Source organism: Anomaloglossus baeobatrachus, chromosome 10, assembly GCF_048569485.1.
Source record: "Anomaloglossus baeobatrachus isolate aAnoBae1 chromosome 10, aAnoBae1.hap1, whole genome shotgun sequence".
NCBI lineage: Eukaryota > Metazoa > Chordata > Amphibia > Anura > Aromobatidae > Anomaloglossus > Anomaloglossus baeobatrachus.
This window is the reverse complement of record NC_134362.1, coordinates 41089227-41110342: the sequence shown is the minus strand read 5'-3', so window position 1 is coordinate 41110342 and position 21116 is coordinate 41089227. Positions and strand designations below refer to the sequence as shown.

General features: G+C 46.8%; 1 protein-coding gene across 1 annotated transcript; it reads left to right on the top strand.

Annotated features, from left to right (window-relative positions):
• Positions 1 to 33: 33 nt before the first annotated feature.
• C10H11orf98 (chromosome 10 C11orf98 homolog) lies at positions 34 to 20248 on the top strand. Its single transcript, XM_075325532.1, has 4 exons — positions 34 to 117; positions 5396 to 5520; positions 10110 to 10207; positions 19483 to 20248. Exons 1-4 carry the CDS (start codon positions 82 to 84, stop codon positions 19629 to 19631), a joined length of 408 nt encoding a protein of 135 aa, XP_075181647.1. The 5' UTR covers positions 34 to 81; the 3' UTR covers positions 19632 to 20248.
• Positions 20249 to 21116: the final 868 nt, after the last annotated feature.

Here is a 21116-nt window from a genome sequence, read left to right as displayed (position 1 = left end):
TCATTGGTTATCCAAACTGAGGCTCGGAACGCAGGAGAAACCGGAAGTTGTCCGTCAGGCACGTGACAAGCAGAAGCGAGCATGGCTCCCGGAGGAAAGATCAACCGACCGAAAACGGTATGAACCCGTCTGAATCTATCGGTATATCGTACCAAGCACTGATAGTTTTGCAGAGGACTTTGTAAAATAAAAGTCACGATTCTGATTGGTTGCTTTAGTTTATGCAGTTTATTTCTTAGACCTAAAAAACACAAAATTATTTTTTTTAAAATAAATGCAAATATTAATATAAACAATACAAAATGCTGCAAATCAATACTTTACTAAATATTTCAAATGATACATTCAATATTATTAAATTATTAATATTTTATATATATTTAGATGTTATTTATAGATCTTAAATTATTAATATTTCATATATATTTAGATTTTATGTTATTAAATTATTAATAGTTTATATATTTTGACTTTATATATTACAATTTATATATTTATATTTATTTAGATAATATATTTTATATATATAAATATTTTATATATATATATATATATGTAGTACAGACAAAAAGTATTTTTATATATATATATATATATATATATATATATATGTGTGTCTATATGTAGTACAGACCAAAAGTTTGGACACACCTCATTCAAGATTTCTTTATTTTTATGACTCTGAAAATTGTAGATTCACATTGAAGGCATCAAAACTATGAATTAACACAGAGGTCTCAAACACGCGGGCCGCATGCGGCCCTTCAGGCGGCTTTGTGCGGCCCCCAGGCTCGTGCCCCTGCCCCTGTTCACTTTCGCGGCAGGTGCAGGGGCCGCAGCCACTGTCTGCGCTTTATGTCAGATGAATGTTTTGGCGGTGCTGTGCTCTCGCGCCGGCAATACAAGCCTCTGACATAAAGCGCTGCCAGTGGATACTGCCCCTGCACCTGCCGCGAAAGTGAACAGGGGCACGGGCCTGCAGACAGCAAGAAGCAGAGATGAGGGAACGAGGCACAGGTGAGAAGAATGGTGTTTGGGTTTTTTGTGTGTGTGTGTGTGTGTATGTGAAGAAGAGCACATTAACCCCTTAGCGACCTATGACGTACAGGGTACGGCATGGCTCCCTGGTACTTAAGGACCCATGACGTACCCAGTACATCATGGCAAAATCGCGTCCCCGGAGCCCCAGTGGCTACGATCGCTTTCTAAATACTGTACCTTAGATTCAGGGAGGAGGGGACCTCTGCCTGACCACAGGAGGGGTGGTGTCTCCTCCCGGACCTACTAAGGCTGTGATTGGCTGAGCAGCGTTCGTCAGCCAATCACAGCCACTGTAATGTATCAGCCTTTGAAAATGGCTGAAACATTGAAATCCAGCCATGATCAGTGCAGCTGTAGCACTGATCATTGGCTGGAGCTGGGTGACCTCTGTTTCACCCGCCCCCAGCTCTGATTGGAGAGACCGATCTCTCCAATCACTGTGGATCTGGGGCTGGAGACCGCTCCCCTCTGCTTCACTCCGGTGTCTGTGGAAGCCGAGGGAAGCGATCGGTAAGGCTAGTCTCACACTTGCGCTATTTGATGCAAACGGAATCCGTCACTAATGTAGTACAGTTCATTTATGTACAGTGGAAGCGCGACATCGTGTGGACACAAGCGGGTTCTGCATGACACACACACGCGCCATAGTAACGCGCTTCCACTGTACATAAATGAACTGTACTACATTAGTGATGGATTCCGTTTGCGTAAAAATAGCGCAAGTGTGAAACTAGCCTAAGTCATAGCAACTGCCCCCTTTCAGCCGCCGCCGCCCCCACCCATTACTACAGGATGGAGACAGGGTGCGCACATTACTATGGGATGGGGATAAGGCTAGGGACATTACTATAGGATTGGGACATTACAAGAATGGCCACAATACTATTGGATGGAGACATTATTACTATAGAATGGGGACAAGGCTGGGGACATTACTACAGGATAGGGACATTACTACAAGGGGACAAGGATGGGAAACATTACTATAGAATAGGGATAAGGCTGGGGACATTACTATAGGATGGGGACAAGGTTGCACACATTAGTACAGGATGGGCACATTACGATAAGATGGGGACAAGGCTGGGAACATTACTATAGGATGGGGATAAGGATGGGCACATTACTACAAGATGGGGAACATTACTTTAGGATGGGGACAAGGATGGGGACAAGGATGGGCACGTTACAACAAGATGGGGAACATTACTTTAGGATGGGGACAAGGATGGGCACGTTACAACAAGATGGGGAACATTACTAAAGGATGTTGGTCAAAATTTCTATATAGTGATAATTGTAAGACTATTAGTTACAAGAAAGGAATAAAATGTAAAAACAAAAAAAAAATAATTTTTTATATTTAAACAAACAATATGCATGTTTGCTATAATAAACAAGTGAAAATGTTCAAAATCAGTGATGCCAAGGTGTGTAAAAAAATTATATTATATATGGTACCAATAAAAATGTCACTTTGTCTTGCAAAGAATGCAGCCCCCCCCAAATTATTTTTTTTCCCTCTGTGCGGCCCATACACCCAGCCAAGTTTGAGACCCCTGAATTAACACGTGGAATGAAATACTTAACAAAAAAGTGTGAAACAACTGAAAATATGTCTTATGGGTTCTTCAAAGTAGCCACCTTTTGCTTTGATTACTGCTTTGCACACTCTTGGCATTCTCTTGATGAGCTTCAAGAGGTAGTCACCGGAAATGGTTTTCCAACAGTCTTGAAGGAGTTCCCAGAGATGCTTAGCACTTGTTGGCCCTTTTGCCTTCACTCTGCGGTCCAGCTCACCCCAAACCATCTCGATTGGGTTCAGGTCTGGTGACTGTGGAGGCCAGGTCATCTGTCGTAGCACCCCATCACTCTCCTTCTTAGTCAAATAGCCCTTACACAGCCTTGAGGTGTGTTTGGGGTCATTGTCCTGTTGAAAAAGAAATGATGGTCCAACTAAACGCAAACCGGACGGAATAGCACGCCGCTGCTAGATGCTGTGGAAGGCATACTGAACCAGAATGGCTACAATTTTGAATAAATCCCCAACAGTGTCACCAGCAAAGCACCCCCACACCATCACACCTCCTCCTCCATGCTTCTCCGTGGGAACCAGGCATGTAGAGTCCATCCGTTCACCTTTTCTGAGTCGCACAAAGACACGGTGGTTAGATCCAAAGATCTCAAATTTGGACTCATCAGACCAAAGCACAGATTTCCACTGGTCTAATGTCCATTCCTTGTGTTCTTTAGCCCAAACAAGTCTCTTCTGCTTGTTGCCTGTCCTTAGCAGTGGTTTCCTAGCAGCTATTTTACCATGAAGGCCCGCTGCACAAAGTCTCCTCTTAACAGTTGTTCTAGAGATGTGTCTGCTGCTAGAACTCTGTGTGGCATTGACCCGGTCTCTAATCTGAGCTGCTGTTAACCTGCGATTTCTGAGGCTGTTGACTCGGATAAACTTATCCTCCGCAGCAGAGGTGACTCTTGGTCTTCCTTTCCTGGGGCGGTCCTCATGTGAGCCAGTTTCTTTGTAGCGTTTGATGGTTTTTGCCACTGCACTTGGGGACACTTTCAAAGTTTTACCAATTTTTCGGACTGACTGACCTTCATTTCTTAAAGTAATGATGGCCACTTGTTTTTCTTCACTTAGCTGCTTTTTTCTTGCCATAATACAAATTCTAACAGTCTATTCAGTAGGATTATCAGCTGTGTATCCACCAGACGTCTGCACAACACAACTGATGGTCCCAACCCCATTTATAAGGCAAGAAATCCCACTTATTAATCCTGACAGGGCACACCTGTGAAGTGAAGGCCATTTCCGGTGACTACCTTTTGAAGCTCATCAAGAGAATGCCAAGAGTGTGCAAAGCAGTAATCAAAGCACAAGGTGGCTACTTTCAAGAACCTAGAATATAAGACATATTGTCAGTTGTTTCACACTTTTTTGTTAAGTATTTCATTCCACATGTGATAATTCATAGTTTTGATGGCTTCAATGTGAATCTACAATTGAAGCCATGAGTCATGAAAATAAAGAAAACTCTTTGAATGAGAAGGTGTCCAAACTTTTAGTTTGTACTGTATATATTTATATTTTATATTATATAATATTATTCATATTTAATATATATTTATATTTTATATATATAAAATTATTACATTATATATTAAAAATTATTATTAAATATTACAAAATTATATATATTCACATCCTTAGAATTCTTGCATGATGGCGAGATGTAATCTGCTCAGTACTTGTGCCCCTTGTTCTAGTGATTGACGAGGGTCTCATCAGGTAGGATAATACGGATGTCTAATGCCGGCGTCACACGGTACGATCTATCGTGCGATCGCACGAGCGATCATACTCGCCCCCGTTGTTTGTGCGTCACGGGCAAATCGCTGCCCGTGTTGCACAAAGTCGTTAAACAGCCGTCACACGTAATTACCTGCAGAGCGACCTTGCTGTGGGCGACGAACATCCTCTTCCTGAAGGGGGAGGGATGTTCGGCGTCACAGCGACGTCAGACAGCCGCCGGCCAATAGAAGCGGAGGGGCGGAGATGAGCGGGACGTAAACATCCCGCCCACCTCCTTCCTTCCGCATAGCCGCGGGACGCAGGTAAGCTGTGTTCATCGTTCCCGGGGTGTCACACGGAGCGATGTGTGCTACCCCGGGTATGATGAACATCCGGCACCATGAAAAATAAACAATTTTTTAAAAATAAGTGACATGTACACGACTCACGATTTGTGACCGATTCTGCGTCACTCGGAGGTGTCACACGAGACAACGTCGTGAACGATGCCGGATGTGCGTCACGAAAACCGTGATCCCGACGATGCATCCCACAATAGATCGTCTCGTGTGACGCCCGCATAAGATGAAGACTATATTGAAAGCTCAGGCGAAGTCCATGCATTTATAAGAATATCTTGGGCAGATCGAGCAGAGGAATGGGAGGCTGTTTTATTTATTTTTTGCCATATCATATAATGGTTTGTCCACTACTTAAAAAACCCCAATAATGGGCCCAGAACAGTGGAGGAAAGAAAAAGTCAAAAAGAACAATCCCCCCCCCCCCCTTCCTGGACTGGCAGTGCTCCTCCATACTTGACTCCTCCTTGTTGTTCCTCCTGCCATGCGAGTGCTGGTGTGGTTACAAATGTCGGTATCATCAGATTGGCGGGAGATGCAGTATAGAAGAGCGTGGCCACTCCAGGAATTAAATATTTATTTATTTATTTATTTATTTAGCTTTCCTTTTTTTCTGGGCACATTAATAAGGGGTTAATCAAGTCCTTTAATATTGTAACGAGACTTAATATTCACTTACGCTTTATTACAACAGGATTTGCAAAAAAGTATCTTGAAACGTCGCCGTTTAATTACCCGGGAGAAACGGAAGAAGCATAAAATAATTGGCGCTGTGGTAGACAAAGAGTTAATAACCGTTCATCACTTAAGGAAGAGAAGGTAATTTGGAATTATAGATGTTATCCCATTTAACCCTAATATAGGGTAATAGCCGAATAAATAAGTTCAGAAACTTTCCTGTGAACTTTGTGTTAAAATTCTTGAATTCTGTGTTTTAGGACCATTTGGGGTCCGAAACGCGTTACATTGCAAATTTTTATGCCATTTTTTGATCTTTTATTGTCGCACTGAATAAAATCGAATTTTAAGCTTTAATTTTTTTAACAAAGTTGCTGCTGAATCCGATCCTCGTATCCCAACAGTTCTCTATTTGCGGTCAGTGAATAAAATCCCTTTTCTTACATTGCGAGGGTATAAGCCTGTACAGGCGCAGTGCTGCTCTCAGATTGTATCTGCTCTAGATGTTGAATCTACGAGCTGATTATGTGTTGCCCAGGGCTATGGGGCACTCTGTCCCGGGCCGTATATGTACGGGGATGCTGTGTCACGGTTGTGCAATGGCCGATGCCCGGTTCAGTGACCCAGGGGGACGCGTTTTAAAAGGGATTATATACAGGGGAATTTAAAGAGTTTGTATTGTGACGCCACTTGCGGGTTGCGGTTATGGTGATGGAACCGCCGCTGCACATTCTATTACCACTGGGGCTGATGGTGGTGGCAGCCTGGATGGTAGGCCTTCCGAATGTAGAGCCGGGCCCCAGTGAGTGGATGGAGGGATCCGTCGCAGAAAGGAGGGAGACCACACGATGGAGATGCAGTGCAACTTCTGTTAACTCACGGTGCTGTTGAGCTTTAGCACTGAGGACGGCTGGTTCAGACCCCTGGTCCCTTTTGTCCCAGTGCCGGTGTGGTGACTGGGTAGTCTCTTTCCCCGGCACCACTCACTGGTTGGTGGGACCCCGTAGCCTGGAGCATTTGTGGTTCCCTTACTGTCTGTCGGCAGTCTCTCGTCCGTACGGCGGGCAGTGCAAACCCTGTAGGGTCGGTGTTCTGTTCCGGTCCCTGGCTCAATCTTTACTGCTGATGCCCCCGGATTCTTGGGTCAGTGAGGTCCGTGAAGGTCCCCTCACTGTGCAGGTATTTGTCAGGTTGCCTGAAGCTGTCGCCTGACTTAGGGCCCTGTGCCCCGTCGGTGCTCTGGTTTCAGGGGTACCTGGCTGTACCCTCCTTGGCAACCACTCTCCTTGCCACCTAGGTCACCGTTACACTACCCCGTCTGGAGATACGTCCGTCCCCTTCATCTGTCACTACCGGACTCACCTGTCTGACTCTTAGTGTCTGTTTGTCCCCTCCCACTGGGTTGTCGGCTAGTGGACTGGACTGGCTCCGCCTCTGGGTGGCCATCCATTGGGTCCCGGACTAGTCAGTCATCCCTAATGGGGAGTGGGAAACTGGGGATTTTGTGTTTTGGTGGTACCGGCACTGGTCTTCCAGGTCCCTGGTGGTAGGCCCTGCATCTTTGTCAGGATGCAGTACCTAGTAGTGTCCTGAGGGTTTCAGGGGCGCTACAAATACATTCAGAAGCTCTGCTGGTTTCCTACAGGGTTTCAGTCTGGAGTCCAGGCAGTTTAGATCAGACATCTGGACGTACAGTTTGGATTACAGACTGGGCGTTCAGCAGTTGTATGGACTCCTCGGCTGAGAGCAGCACTAGGTCTGTACTAGTTTGTTTCCTCTGGATGAGTCTTCTCATATTTGTAACAGAAAACTGATGTCTTGAAAATAACAACAAATTGAAAAGCAGTGTTCACAGCTCCATAGAGCACGTCAAAAGGAGAATATTTGTAATATGCGTACATTGAAAGTAGTGTGCGGTTTTGTATATAGGCCATGGTTTCTCCTGTGGAAGTGGCGGTTGGACTTCCCTGGTCATGACGCTTAGGCTGCTTTCACACCTCCGGTTTCTGCAATGCGGCACAATCCGGCACTTTGCAGGAAAAACGCAACCGTTTTTTTTTTTGCTGCCGGTTGCGTTTCTCCTGCATAGACTTTAATTAGTGCCGCATGGCCTTGCGTTCGGTCTGGTTTTTGCCGCATGCGGCAGATTTAGCCGATGCGGCGGCCAGATGGAACGTTGCCTGGCACGTTTTTTTGTGCGGCAAAAAAACCCGCATCGCGCCGCATGTGCGGCGCTTTTCTCAATGCATCCCTATGGATGCCGGATGCGGCGCGATGAGGCAATAACCTGAAAGCAGCCTTAGTGATCTGATTGTGAAAAGGCTGATACTATGTGGTAATGTGAGGAGAACTCCAGCAGGTGAAATAGATCTAACAATAGGACAGTTGCTATTTATTTCCTGGGTCACTGGAAAATTTCCCAGAAAAATGCTTGAGTTCCTCATTAACGTCCATTATACTCAGGTAGTCGAGTCGCGCCCATCCGAGCATTAAAGGGAATCTGTCAGGTGTAATATGCACCCAGAACCAAGAGCAGTTCTGGGTGCATGTTGCTATTTCCTGCAGAACTGACACTGTATCTAGTAGCATAGATAAAGAGATCTTTAGAAAAAGTATTTCTAAAGATCCTTTATAATATGCTAATGAGGCTCAGGGCTAGTCGCAAGGGCATTAGTTCCCCCGACTAGTCCACCCGCTTAGCATGCCCACAGGGGTGTGCTAACATGCTATTCAATGCCCACTGCCCAGAGTCATCGGTGGTGACGAGCTTACCTGTGTCCATTGTCACTGTCTCAGACACCGGGTTTAGGGTCAGTGCGCATGATCAGAAGTCTCAGCACTTCCGGTCATGTACACTAGACCTCTCTGAAGCCGGGTCGCGTACACCTGGCTTCAAAGTGCACATCACTGGAAGTCCCAAGGGAAGCGCACTGAGCCTAAACCCTGTATCTGAGGCGGGGACAACGGACACAGGTACGCGCATCAACGCCGATGACTCTAGGCAATGGACATTGAATAGCATGTTAGAGGGGCAGACTCCCTCTGTCTTATCCCTGTTTGATGTCATGTTGATACTTTATCAAAGCACCATGATGATACAGTTTGAAGTTTGTATGAAAAAGTTTAATAAATAAACAGTTTACAAAAAAAAGAGCGGCGGACTAGTCGCAAGTAACGCCCTTGCAACTAGTCCCTGTGCTCATTAGCATATCATAAAGGATCTTTAGAAATACTTTTTCTACAGATTTCTTTATCTATGCTACTAGATACAGGGACAGTTAGGCCGGGATTAGCAATATGTACCCAGAACTGTTCGTGGTTCTGGGTGCATATTGGACCTAATAGGTTCCCTTTAACTGCTCGCTACGAGTACCAAGCATGGTAGTGCTCGCTCATCACTAGTTACAATCTGAACATCAACCCAATCAGCAGATATTGTGCACCAGTCCTGGCCATTCAAAAGGGACATATATATGTATCGCAGCAGGTATTTGGGGTGCAGAAGCAAAATCTGACTTTCACCTGAAAAAGCACGAAGGCATAATTCATAGGGCAAAAATGTGCTATGTCCCTCTAACTTTCTATAAAAGCCATTAAAAAAGATACAAGTACCACACGTCAGTAACATGATTTCTTAAACAGCAGTTTACTAATAGGACTACTTGTATGTTCGGTCTCCAATGGCTCATTTACCACAACCAAAGCTCTGCCAGAACTCCACATTCTCGCATTGCACTCGGACCAATGTTAATCAATGATGCAGCTCCGATCTGCTATTTTTTTCTCAGTCCGAATCGGACTGAGAAAAAAATCGCAGCATGCTGCGTTTTGGTGAGTTTCTCGTGCGAGACTCTCCAATGCAAGTCTATGGGTGCGTTAAAAAAAAAACTGATGTCACACGGACGGCACATGTACCATCCTAGTGACATCCAATTTTCTCAATACATTTCTAGCATGTAGCAGAGAACACTGTAAATGCTCCTGTACATGACTTTAAATAAGTAACAGCTGCTGAGGAAAAAAACGGATTGCACACTGACAGCACACGGATGAAAAAATCGTGCTACTTTCTAGCATGAGAATCGGTCCAATTTTACACTCGCAAGTGTGATTCCAGCCTTAGGCGGGCTTTGCACGTTGCGACATCGCAAGCCGATGCTGCGATGTCGCACGCGATAGTCCCCGCCCCCGTCGCAGGTACGATATCTTGTGATAGCTGGCATAGCGAAAATTATCGCTACGCCAGCTTCACATGCACTCACCTGCCCTGCGACCGTCGCTCTGGCCGGCGACCCGCCTCCTTCCTAAGGGGGCGGGTCGTGCGGCGTCATAGCGACGTCACACGGCAGGCGGCGGAGGGGCGGAGATGAGCAGGATGTAAACATCCCGCCCACCTCCTTCCTTCCGTATAGCCGCCGGCGGCAGGTAAGGTGATGTTCCTCGCTCCTGCGGCTTCATACACAGCGATGTGTGCTGCCGCAGGAACGAGGAACAGCATCGTACCTGTCGCAGCAGCGTAATTATGAAAAAGTCGGAGCCTACACCGATGATACGATAACGACGCTTTTGCGCTCGGTAATCGTATCATCTAGGATTTACACACAACGATGTCGAAACTGACGCCGGATGTGCGTCACTTTCGATTTGACCCCACCGACATCGCACGTGCGATGTTGCAACGTGCAAAGCCGCCCTTAGTCTAATTTTGTCACGTGTTTTTGTCTTTCTAGTTCTAGCGATCGAGCGAACATCACACTTTCTGGGAAGAAGAAGCGAAAATTGATAAAGCAAATACGACACGTACAGAAGGAGAAAGAAGTCATGGATGGTACTGTTTGGTTCTGGTTATCAGTAATCCAGGCTGGCTGATATCTCTATCTATCCTTTTTCACTTTTCTTAGGTTCTGTTCACACCAGTGATGAGGCTTCTACTTTTAAAAGGTTTTTCATTCACACATATTATAAAGGGGTTCTCCAGGCTTGGGACAGACGTCTGTAGTCACTTTGTGCGACCGCAGGCTCACAAATCGTGACCGCTTGTGATGTGAACGTGGTCACATGCCAACAAAATGTGTTTAGCTTATGACTCCTTGTATCATATATGACTCCGTGACTGCACACCAAGCCTGTGGGAGACCTCTGTCAGCTCATGTGACATTACTGATGGCAAGATATAACATACTCTGTGTAATGGGAAGAATGTTAGGAAGGAGAAACCGTGTGCAGTAATCTTTCCATCTTGAGCCTGTATAGAAGTCTCTAGATGGTGCTTTGTAGGAGTGGAGTCAGCAGTCACTGAGGGCGAGACACGTAGAGCTTCTGAGAAATGGGCAGAGGGGGAGAGCTGGCTGGAAGGTTAGGATGTAAACCATAAGTAATTAGGAGGATTGCCCATTCTTCCTTGTGCACATGCTCTCACTCAGTGAGATTGGATGGAGGAGTCTGTGATCAGCAATTTTCGAGTCTTGTCACAGATTCCCAATGGGATTTTGGTCTGGACTGTGAGTGGGCCATTCACACACATGAATATATTTTAACTAAACCTTCCACTGAAGTGTTGGCAGGATGTTTAGGGTAATTTTCCTGCTTAATGGTGAATCCATGCCCAAGTCTCAAGATTTTTTGCAACCTCTTAATAGGTTTTCCCCCAGAATTGCACTGTATTTAGCGCCATCCATCTTCCCATTAACTTTGTGTTACGTCCCCACCGGAGTCCGCTCCATCGACGTCTGCTTCAAGCACCAGGTGACGCTGTGTTCCTGCCTTGGATGGTGCTGGTGGTGGGAGAGGAGTCGGTGCCAGCGGCACTGGTGGGCGCAGGCTCCGCTTATCCACTGGCCTGGGTTTCCATGGGATCTGCAGTATCACTGGCTGACTGTAGGTGGCGTGTGTCTTCCAGCTGAAGTTACCATCATTCAGCTACATCCAATTGGAAGACACTACACTCTTCTTATTCCCCCCACCGCCAGAGAGAGTTCTGTTTTCCTGGTTCCTGTTCTGTTTGTCTAGTAATTCCCATGCGCTGACGTCTGTTTGTTTTCTGTCTACCCTTGTGCCTGTCGTTTTTGTACCTTGCTGCCAGTCCCGGATTTGACCTCTACTTTGTTTCCTCATTACGTCCTTGCCTGCCGATTCTGTTCCTGTATTGAATCTCCTGGTTTTTGTCTTTGCCTGACTACCACAGACTACTGCCTACCACAGGTGGTGATCTCTGTGGCTCTGTGTAATTCCAAATACCTGTATAGGGATTAAAGGGTTGCAGAGTTCTCGGGGTCCTCCCTTTACAGCCAGTCTGAGTCTGTGGCTCCAAGCAAGCGTTACACTTTGATCAGCTTCCCTGCCTCTGCTGAACTGAACGGCATGATGCGGCCTCCACCATGTTTGATGGTGGGGATGATGTTTTCATCATGATATACAGGGTTAGTTTTCCACCACACATACTGATTTGCATTAAGCCCAAAAACTTTTATTTTGACCTCACCTGACCAGAGCACACTCTTCCACATGCTTGCTGTGTCCCATATACATTTGGTAAAAGAAGCTTGACCCTGTCTCCCTTTACTGTGAAGAAGTCAGGAAGGGCTCTCCAGGATCACCAAAACCATGAGAATGGAAAATTTGATCTCTACAACTAGAGGCAAAGCTGCTTTTCTCCACGATAGGTCTATCCGTAAATTATAGAATACTATATCTAATTGGAGTAAGCTCACTTGTCTCAAATTGAAGGGCGCCAAGGCTGCCCTCTTGGCCTTTTCTTCACATTTTGCATATTTTTAGCACCCCGCTTGTTTGTTGTCAGCTAACTCTCATTACGTTTAACCTTTTTTTTTTTTTTTTTTTTATTGCAGATATTTTTGTACTGTTTGTAACAAGTGATTTTTACCACACTTTTATCTATTTCTGCATTGGTTTGAACATCCCATTACAGTCTGCCACCAAATTATTTTTGCTGAAATAGAGAATATAAAAGAAAAAAAAGTTGATTGCAGAGCCTGCAAAAAATGCAATATTTGCAAGTGTATCCATGCTTAATACTAGAACTACTGGACTCGTGACACCTATATAGAAATACATGGTGCAAAGTAGTCAAAATGACTACCTCAGTAGTTTTAGTGTTAATGGGCGAATGACCAGGGCTCAGATGAGTCTCGGCCTACGTTTATGCCTACTGAGAAACACTAAAGGCTGCTTTACACGCAACGACATATCGAACGATATGTCGTCGGGGTCACGGAATTTGTGACGCACATCCGGCGTCGTTAGCTACGTCGTTCCGTGTAAGGGGTACTTTGCACACTACGACATTGCAAACCGATGCTTGTGATGCCGAGCGCGATAGTCCCCGCCCCCGTCGCAGCTGCGATTTCTTGTGATAGCTGCCGTAGCGAACATTATCGCTACGGCAGCTTCACATGGACTTACCTGGCCGGCGACCCGCCTCCTTCGTAAGGGGGCGGGTCGTGCGACGTCAGACGGCCAATAGAAGCGGAGGGGCGGAGATGAGCGGGACGTAAACATCCCGCCCACCTCCTTCCTTCCGCATAGCCGGCGTGAGCCGCAGGACGCAGGTAGATGTTCCTCGCTTCTGCGGCTTCATACACAGCGATGTGTGCTGCCGCAGGAACGAGGAACAACATCGTAACATCGGTCCTTCCGAAATTATGGAAATGACCGACGCTAAAACGATGATACGATTTTGACGCTTTTGCGCTCGTTAATCGTATCAAAAACTATTTACACACTCCGAATGTAATACTATTGTATGTTTGAGGATTTCGATAGCGTTAGGGCAATGACAGCCAGAGACGAGTTTGTGGTACAAGATGTTTTTATGATATGTAACCACGGTAGATACACAACGGAAATACACAGTATAACAAACACAAAAAAATACCTTTCTGAAACGGAGCGAAGGGGATTCCCGGGGCCACGCACCGGACTCCCCCAGGGAGACCACCAGAGCGAACCCCTATACAGGGACTGTCCGGCAATCAACCCCGGAAGGCCTAAATGCGGTGCAGCCGGGACACAAGGGGCAAGCGGTAAAGTCCAGAAGTGTCCGTACGGAATGAAAGTCCAGAATGGTTATGAACCGGAAGAAACCGGGCAGACGTGCTGACAAAAGACGGCAGACGGAGTCCGGGCACAGTTTGAAGAAACCGGGTATGGTCCAGAGTCGGTCGGTAGATTTCCAGGAGGATCCAAAGGTAATCAAGTAGCAGCAGCAGCAAAGCAGGAGCACACAGCAAGCAGTATACTCAGGCACTGGACTAAGCTTAGAGGCGGCCTTTTAAGCAGCTGGACAGGAAGTAGGGCAACAGAACACAAAACTCCATGTTAACTGAGGGCAAGCTTTTTCAAAAGAGGACTGGAAAACCCGGAAACCTGACATTACTCCCCCCCCCCAGAAACGGCCTCAGGACGGGTCAGGGCCCGGCTTGTCCGGGTACCGTCGATGAAACTGAGCGATCTTCCGTGGTGCTCGAATGTTACCCACCGGTTCCCAGGAATCGTCCTCGGGGGCGTACCCCTGCCAACGTACCAGATACTGAAGCCGACGACGATGAAGCCGGGAGTCAATAATGTCCTCAACCACGAACTGCTCCTCGCCGTCGACCATCACAGGCGGAGGAGGAGGCACGACACGACCATGAAACGTATTGGGGGAGACGGATTTGAGGAGAGAAACATGAAAGACCGGGTGTACCTTTAGATGGTGCGGTAACCGCAGCCGACAGGCCACAGGGCTCACGATCCCGGTGATCTTGAACGGACCGATGAATTTTTGTCCCAGTTTCTGCGAAGGAACACCCAATCTCAGGTTCTTGGTGGACAACCATACAGAGTCCCCTACCTTATACATGGGTGCCGGTCTCCGGTGAGCGTCTGCCGACCTCTTGTAACGCTCCTGAGCTGTAGCCACAGTGTCCTTCAGAACCTCCAGATTTAGTCGTAGCTCTGTTAATCTGTCCTCCACCGCAGGCACTGAGACCGCAACCGGTGACCTAGGCAAAATAGTCGGATGGTAACCCAAGTTAGCAAAGAAGGGCGTTACCTTAGTGGAGCTGCTCTGAGTGTTGTTATACGAGAACTCCGCCAACGGAAGCATCTTCAACCAATCGTCCTGCAGATGGCTGACATAACAGCGAAGGTATTGTTCCAGGGTTTGATTGGTCCGTTCGGTTTGCCCATTTGTCTGAGGATGGTATGCAGAAGACAAACAGACATCAATCTGGAGTGCCGTACAAAACCCCTTCCAGAACCTAGACGTGAACTGCACGCCCCGGTCAGAGATGATCTCGTCTGGTACCCCATGCAATCGGAATACGTTCTGGATAACCAGATCCACTGTCTCTGCGGCTGAGGGAAGACCGGCACACGGAATAAAGTGAGCAGCTTTAGTCAACCGATCCACCACCACTAAAATGGTATTGTGACCGTCTGAGACGGGCAACTCCACAATAAAATCCATTGAGATAGACCCCCAAGGGCGAGATGGCACGGGTAACGGTTGGAGGAGTCCTGTAGGAGCCACACGAGGGACCTTGCACCGGGCACAAACCACACATGAGTGGACATAGTCCTTTACGTCCTTTAAACAGGTAGGCCACCAGAAAAAACGGTTCAGAAATTCCTGCGTCTTCTGTACCCCCCTATGACCAGCCAACACGGAGTCATGGACCAACTTGAGAACCCGAAGTCTTACGGCCTCCGGGACATAAATGCGTCGCTCTCTCAACCACACACCATTCCGAAGAACAAGAGTTACATCATTCGGGGGGGCAGCAAGAAATACGTCACCATCATAGGCCAGCTTGATGTCCTTCCACAAGTCCTGGTCCTGGATTACTCCAACGAAATTGGCATCCGATAACACGGTCTGAGACGGGGTTCCAGGCACGGAGTCCACGGCGTGGATTCGGGACAAGGCATCGGCTTTCCCATTACGTGAACCTGGACGGTATGTAACGACAAAATTGAACTGGTTAAGGAATAGGCTCCAACGGGCTTGCCGTGGAGACAGGCACCTGGCAGACTTAAGAAATTCCAGATTACGATGATCTGTGAGTACTATCACTTGCTGCGCGGCTCCCTGTAAGTAGTGTCTCCATTCCTTGAAAGCGGAAATAATCGCTAACAATTCCTTGTCCGCAATGTCATAGTTCCTTTCTGCAGGGGACAACCGGCGGGAAAAGAAAGCACACGGATGTAAGAGACTCTTGTCCCCAGTCCTTTGTGAAAGGATGGCCCCTAATGCGTAGTCGGAAGCGTCGACTTCCACGATAAAGGGAAGTGCGGGATTCGGATGTACCAATATAGGCGCTGAGGTAAAACAAACCTTGAGACGATGGAAAGCTTCCTGGGCCTGGGCGGACCACACAAACTTCTGTCCTTTCTTGGTTAACAGAGTGATGGGACGAACGATCTCTGAAAAATTACGGATAAAATGTCGGTAAAAGTTGGCAAAACCGACAAAGCGTTGTACCTCCTTGATGTTCCCCGGTTCCGGCCAGTCTAGAATTGCTTGTATCTTGCCAGACTCCATGTTCAGTCCCTGAGGAGAGATGACATAACCTAAGAATTGTATTTGTGAGCAGTGGAACTCGCATTTCTCCAGTTTGATGTACAGGTGGTTTTCCCTCAGCCGGGTAAGTACGGTCTTGACGTGTTCCTGGTGTTCCTGTAGGGAATCAGAAAAGATTAGGATATCGTCCAGATAAATCACCATGAATTGGTCCATGATATCCCTAAAAATATCGTTAACTAGATGTTGGAAAGTCGCGGCAGCGTTACAAAGTCCAAAAGGCATCACTAGGTACTCAAAATGTCCATACCGACATCGGAACGCGGTCTTCCACTCGTCTCCGGGACGTATACGGAGTAGATTGTATGCCCCACGGAGATCCAATTTGGTGAATATTTTTGCCTGTTGGACCCTCTCCAATAGCTCAGGAATCAACGGTAACGGATACCGGTTCCGGATAGTTATTTTATTCAGTTCCCGGTAGTCAATACAGGGTCTCAGAGTCCCCTCTTTCTTTTTCACGAAAAAGATGGGTGCCCCTGCTGGTGAGGTAGACGGACGAATGAATCCCTTAGCTAGACTTTCATCAATGTATTTTTTTAGTGCTTCTAGCTCAGGTGCCGCCAACGGGTAGACATGACCAAACGGGATCTCCGCCCCTGGGAGTAAGTCTATGGGGCAATCATACGGTCTATGCGGGGGAAGCCGATCGGCTTTTCTTTTGTCGCATATATCCGCAAAGTCATTATACACCGGGGGTAGAACAGGTACCTGTACAGTGCCCTCCGCATTCGGTGTTACTGGAACCGGAACAGTTGGACTAATGGTCGGAATACTCTGCGGTGGGAAGGATATTTCCTTAGTTTCCCAATCGATGACCGGATTTGTAGACCGTAGCCACGGAATACCTAGAATAATCGGAAAATGAGGAGAAGAAATTAACATGAAAACAAGGGTCTCCTGCTGACCTGGCTTCATGACGCATTCTAGCGGTACGGTTTCCCGATCAACTGGTCCAGAGATTAACGGAGATCCGTCAACCGTCTCCATGGTAACCGGTGAGGATCTTTGCTGAGTCCGGATACCGTGTTTCCTGGCAAAAGAGGAGTCCATGAAATTTCCCCCTGCCCCAGAATCTATCATTGCAGAGGTAGGTATTAGCTGTCCCTCCCACCGGATCTGAATGGGGAGCGAGCAATGGGTATATTTCCCTTCCGAGTCCTTCGGTGAGGTTAACATTACAGTCAAGGGAAATACCGCATCCAGGTGTCCACTTGCCTCAGAGATATCGGACTCTGCGTCCGTGTTGTCACACTCTGCCATGGCTGCCAATACCTTATTTGGGCGATTCGGACGTTTCGGGCAGTCGATCAAGAAATGGTCCGATTGACCGCAATAGAAACACAAACGCTCACGGAGCCGGTGTTCGCGACGTTCATTGGTCTCTCGCTTTTGCAGAGAGTCCACTTGCATAGGAACGTCCTCGGCCTCCCGTGGCGTCCTGAGAGCGGGTTCTCTGGAAGGAAAGGCAAAGTTGTTTACACGGTTTACAGCTGCCCATTTTTCCTGTCTACGTTCGGTCAAGCGGGTATCAATACGCACACAGTGCTGGAGAAACTGTTCAAACTCCCCTGGAGATTCGGAACGAGCTAACTCGTCTTTGATGGTACCGGACAAACCCTTTCTGAAAACAGACAATAATGCATTGTTTCCCCAGTCGGTGTCTACCACTAACCTCTTAAATTCAGTGGCGTATTCAACGACAGAACGCTTTCCCTGACGTAAGGAAAGGAGAGCCGATTCAGCGGTAGCACGGCGATTCGGATCATCAAACATCTGCGCCATTGCGGTCAGAAAGTCCTCTAGGTGATTTAAACGGATGTCCCGGTTCTCTATCATAGGATTAGCCCAAGCCAGTGCTCGTGAGGTTAATAACATAATTATACATAACACTTTGGACCGGTCAGAACGGTAATAATCAGCATGTACATCAAAAAACAGTATACATTGGTTCACAAATCCACGAAACTGACTACGGTCACCATTGAAACGGAATGGGGGTAACCTAGGCATACCGGCAGCTGATACGGACGTAGTGGGGCCGGCTTCCTGAGCCTCCACTCTGACTTGCAAATCCTGTATAGCCGGACCCAGTACCTGGTGATCATGGCCCAGCTGTGTCTCCACATCTCTAAGTTTAGTCTGCACCACCTCCATCTCCTGCTGCAAGGAGTTAATCATAGAAAAGAGCTGATCTACTCGTGTCTCAGTCATTGCCCCAGCGAAATCCTCTTATGGCCTGAGTATAATGTAATACTATTGTATGTTTGAGGATTTCGATAGCGTTAGGGCAATGACAGCCAGAGACGAGTTTGTGGTACAAGATGTTTTTATGATATGTAACCACGGTAGATACACAACGGAAATACACAGTATAACAAACACAAAAAATACCTTTCTGAAACTGAGCGAAGGGGATTCCCGGGGCCACGCACCGGACTCCCCCAGGGAGACCACCAGAGCGAACCCCTATACAGGGACTGTCCGGCAATCAACCCCGGAAGGCCTAAATGCGGTGCAGCCGGGACACAAGGGGCAAGCGGTAAAGTCCAGAAGTGTCCGTACGGAATGAAAGTCCAGAATGGTTATGAACCGGAAGAAACCGGGCAGACGTGCTGACAAAAGACGGCAGACGGAGTCCGGGCACAGTTTGAAGAAACCGGGTATGGTCCAGAGTCGGTCGGTAGATTTCCAGGAGGATCCAAAGGTAATCAAGTAGCAGCAGCAGCAAAGCAGGAGCACACAGCAAGCAGTATACTCAGGCACTGGACTAAGCTTAGAGGCGGCCTTTTAAGCAGCTGGACAGGAAGTAGGGCAACAGAACACAAAACTCCATGTTAACTGAGGGCAAGCTTTTTCAAAAGAGGACTGGAAAACCCGGAAACCTGACACCGATATCGACAGCGACGCCGAATGTGCGTCACTTTCGATTTGACCCCACCGATATCGCACCTGCAATGTTATAGTGTGCAAAGTGCCCCTAACACCTACGAGCCACCGCTAACTATCAGAAATACTCACCTAATCGTTGATCGTTGACACGTCGTTCATTTTCAAAATGTCGTTGCTCGTTCTGGACGCAGGTTGTTCGTCGTTCCTGAGGCAGCACACATCGCTATGTTTGACACCCTGGGAACGACGAACAACCATGTTCCTGCGTCCTCCGGGAACAAGGTGGGCGTGTCATTAATGTGGCTGCTCTCCGCCCCTCCGCTTCTATTGGTCGCCGGCTGTGTGACACCGCACAAACCTCCCCCTTAAACGAGATTGTTCGCCGGCCACAGCGACGTCGTTAGGAAGGTAAGTGCTTGTGACTCCTACTAGCGATATTGTACGCCACGGGCAGCGATTTTCCCTTGACGCACAAACGACGGGGTCGGGTGCGATTTTGCTAGCGATGTCGTGTGTAAAGCAGCCTTAATGTGAACGAAGCCTAATTAGTAGACGTTGTAGTCTTAAGTGCTATTGCATATGAAATTAACTGAGTTGCTAACATTATTCTTTCTTTATTTTTCTAGTGGAAGCGAAGTCAAAGCCTCAAAAACCTATCCATGGCATGGAAATTGAAATTGGCACAACAAAAAGAAAATCCAACAAGCCTCAGCCGGATGTGGAAATGGAGGAGGTTGCTCCAGAAACCAGTACGGAGGGCAAATCATTTGTATAGGCTTTTGTCTCATCAACATTAAAGCTACACATCTTACCCATATAGAATGTGACTATATATTTTTATGGTATAGGGACTACACATAATGACCATTGAACACAGCATTATTGTAATCAGCGCTGCTCTAGCTCTTATTAATAGTACGACAGGGGAGCCGTAGTTCAGACTCTTCACAGCACTTCCCAGCCAGCGGCCATCTTGGACATGAAGAAACAGAGCATCAGTCTTCATGGCTGGAGACCATTCAAAATGTATAGTCACGCTTAATATGGGGAGTGGTTGAAAGTGCCTTCTATTTGGACATTCGCCTTTTTTGGAGACATTCTGTGGAAAGCCAAAAGGAAACAATGGATCACTGACATGAGTTGCCAAGTGGTGGGCACAAGTCACTTATCAACTGAAGTAGATATTATTATTTTTTATTTTTTTATCGAGGAAAAACTATTGAGCAGCCGCGTTTTCCACATTTGACTCAATCTAACGAGTCTTTACTCCTCCTGGTGTTGAGCCAGTAGCCGCTATGTCGTCCTACCATTTTTGCGCTGTCCGATTGAAACGTGGATGTGTGAATTCAGCCGTTACGTTTTTTTTATTCTTATTAAATATTCTCCTTTTTAGGAATGTATTCTTGCCTCTTATATAAAGACTTTCTGATCCTAGGTATCCCAGACAGTAAATTGTTCATGCCTGATATTCTTGGGTGATATTATTAAGCAATACTGCATACAGATTCATTTTTTAACATGCCACTGCTTTGTAGAAAGTAAGCCATCCTTGAATAATAATAATTTTATTCATTTATATAGCGCTATTAATTCCACAGCGCTTTACATACATTGTGAGCCCCAATGGGGACAGTGTTGCCAATCTAGAGTCCCTATCTGTAGGTCTTTGGAGTGTGGGAGGAAACCGGAGTACCCGGAGGAAACCCACGCAAACACGGGGAGAACATACAAACTCCTTGCAGATGTTGTCCTTGGTGGGATTTGAACCCAGGACCCCAGCGCTGCAAGACTGCAGTGCTAACCACTGAGCGAACAATAAGACACTTTTTTTTAGCCAGAAAGAGTCTTGCTAAAAATTGTGTGCCAGCGGTGATCCAAGAAACTGCTGATACAGCGTCCATCCTGATCACTTACTGAATGTCTCTCTTCTGCCAGATTCTGATCCGTGCAGGAGAGGGGGCTATCAGGACCTACACGGATGTTGCATGACTGAATAGCTGAAGAACCTTTCAGGTCATGTGATCAGGCACATTCCTAGAAGGAACTAGAAAATACTGTAATGTATATGGTGTGTGATGTAGCTGAGCTGAGTGTGTGTTTTTATGATGTAGCTGACATGAGTGTGTTGTAGCTGAGTAGTGTATTTGTCAATATATTACAGCTGAGTGTGCATACCTCACGTTTGTGTATGTATGTGCACTGCATAGCGTGTACATAATGTGTGTGACGTTAAAGGAGTTGTCTAGTCTAAAACAACAAA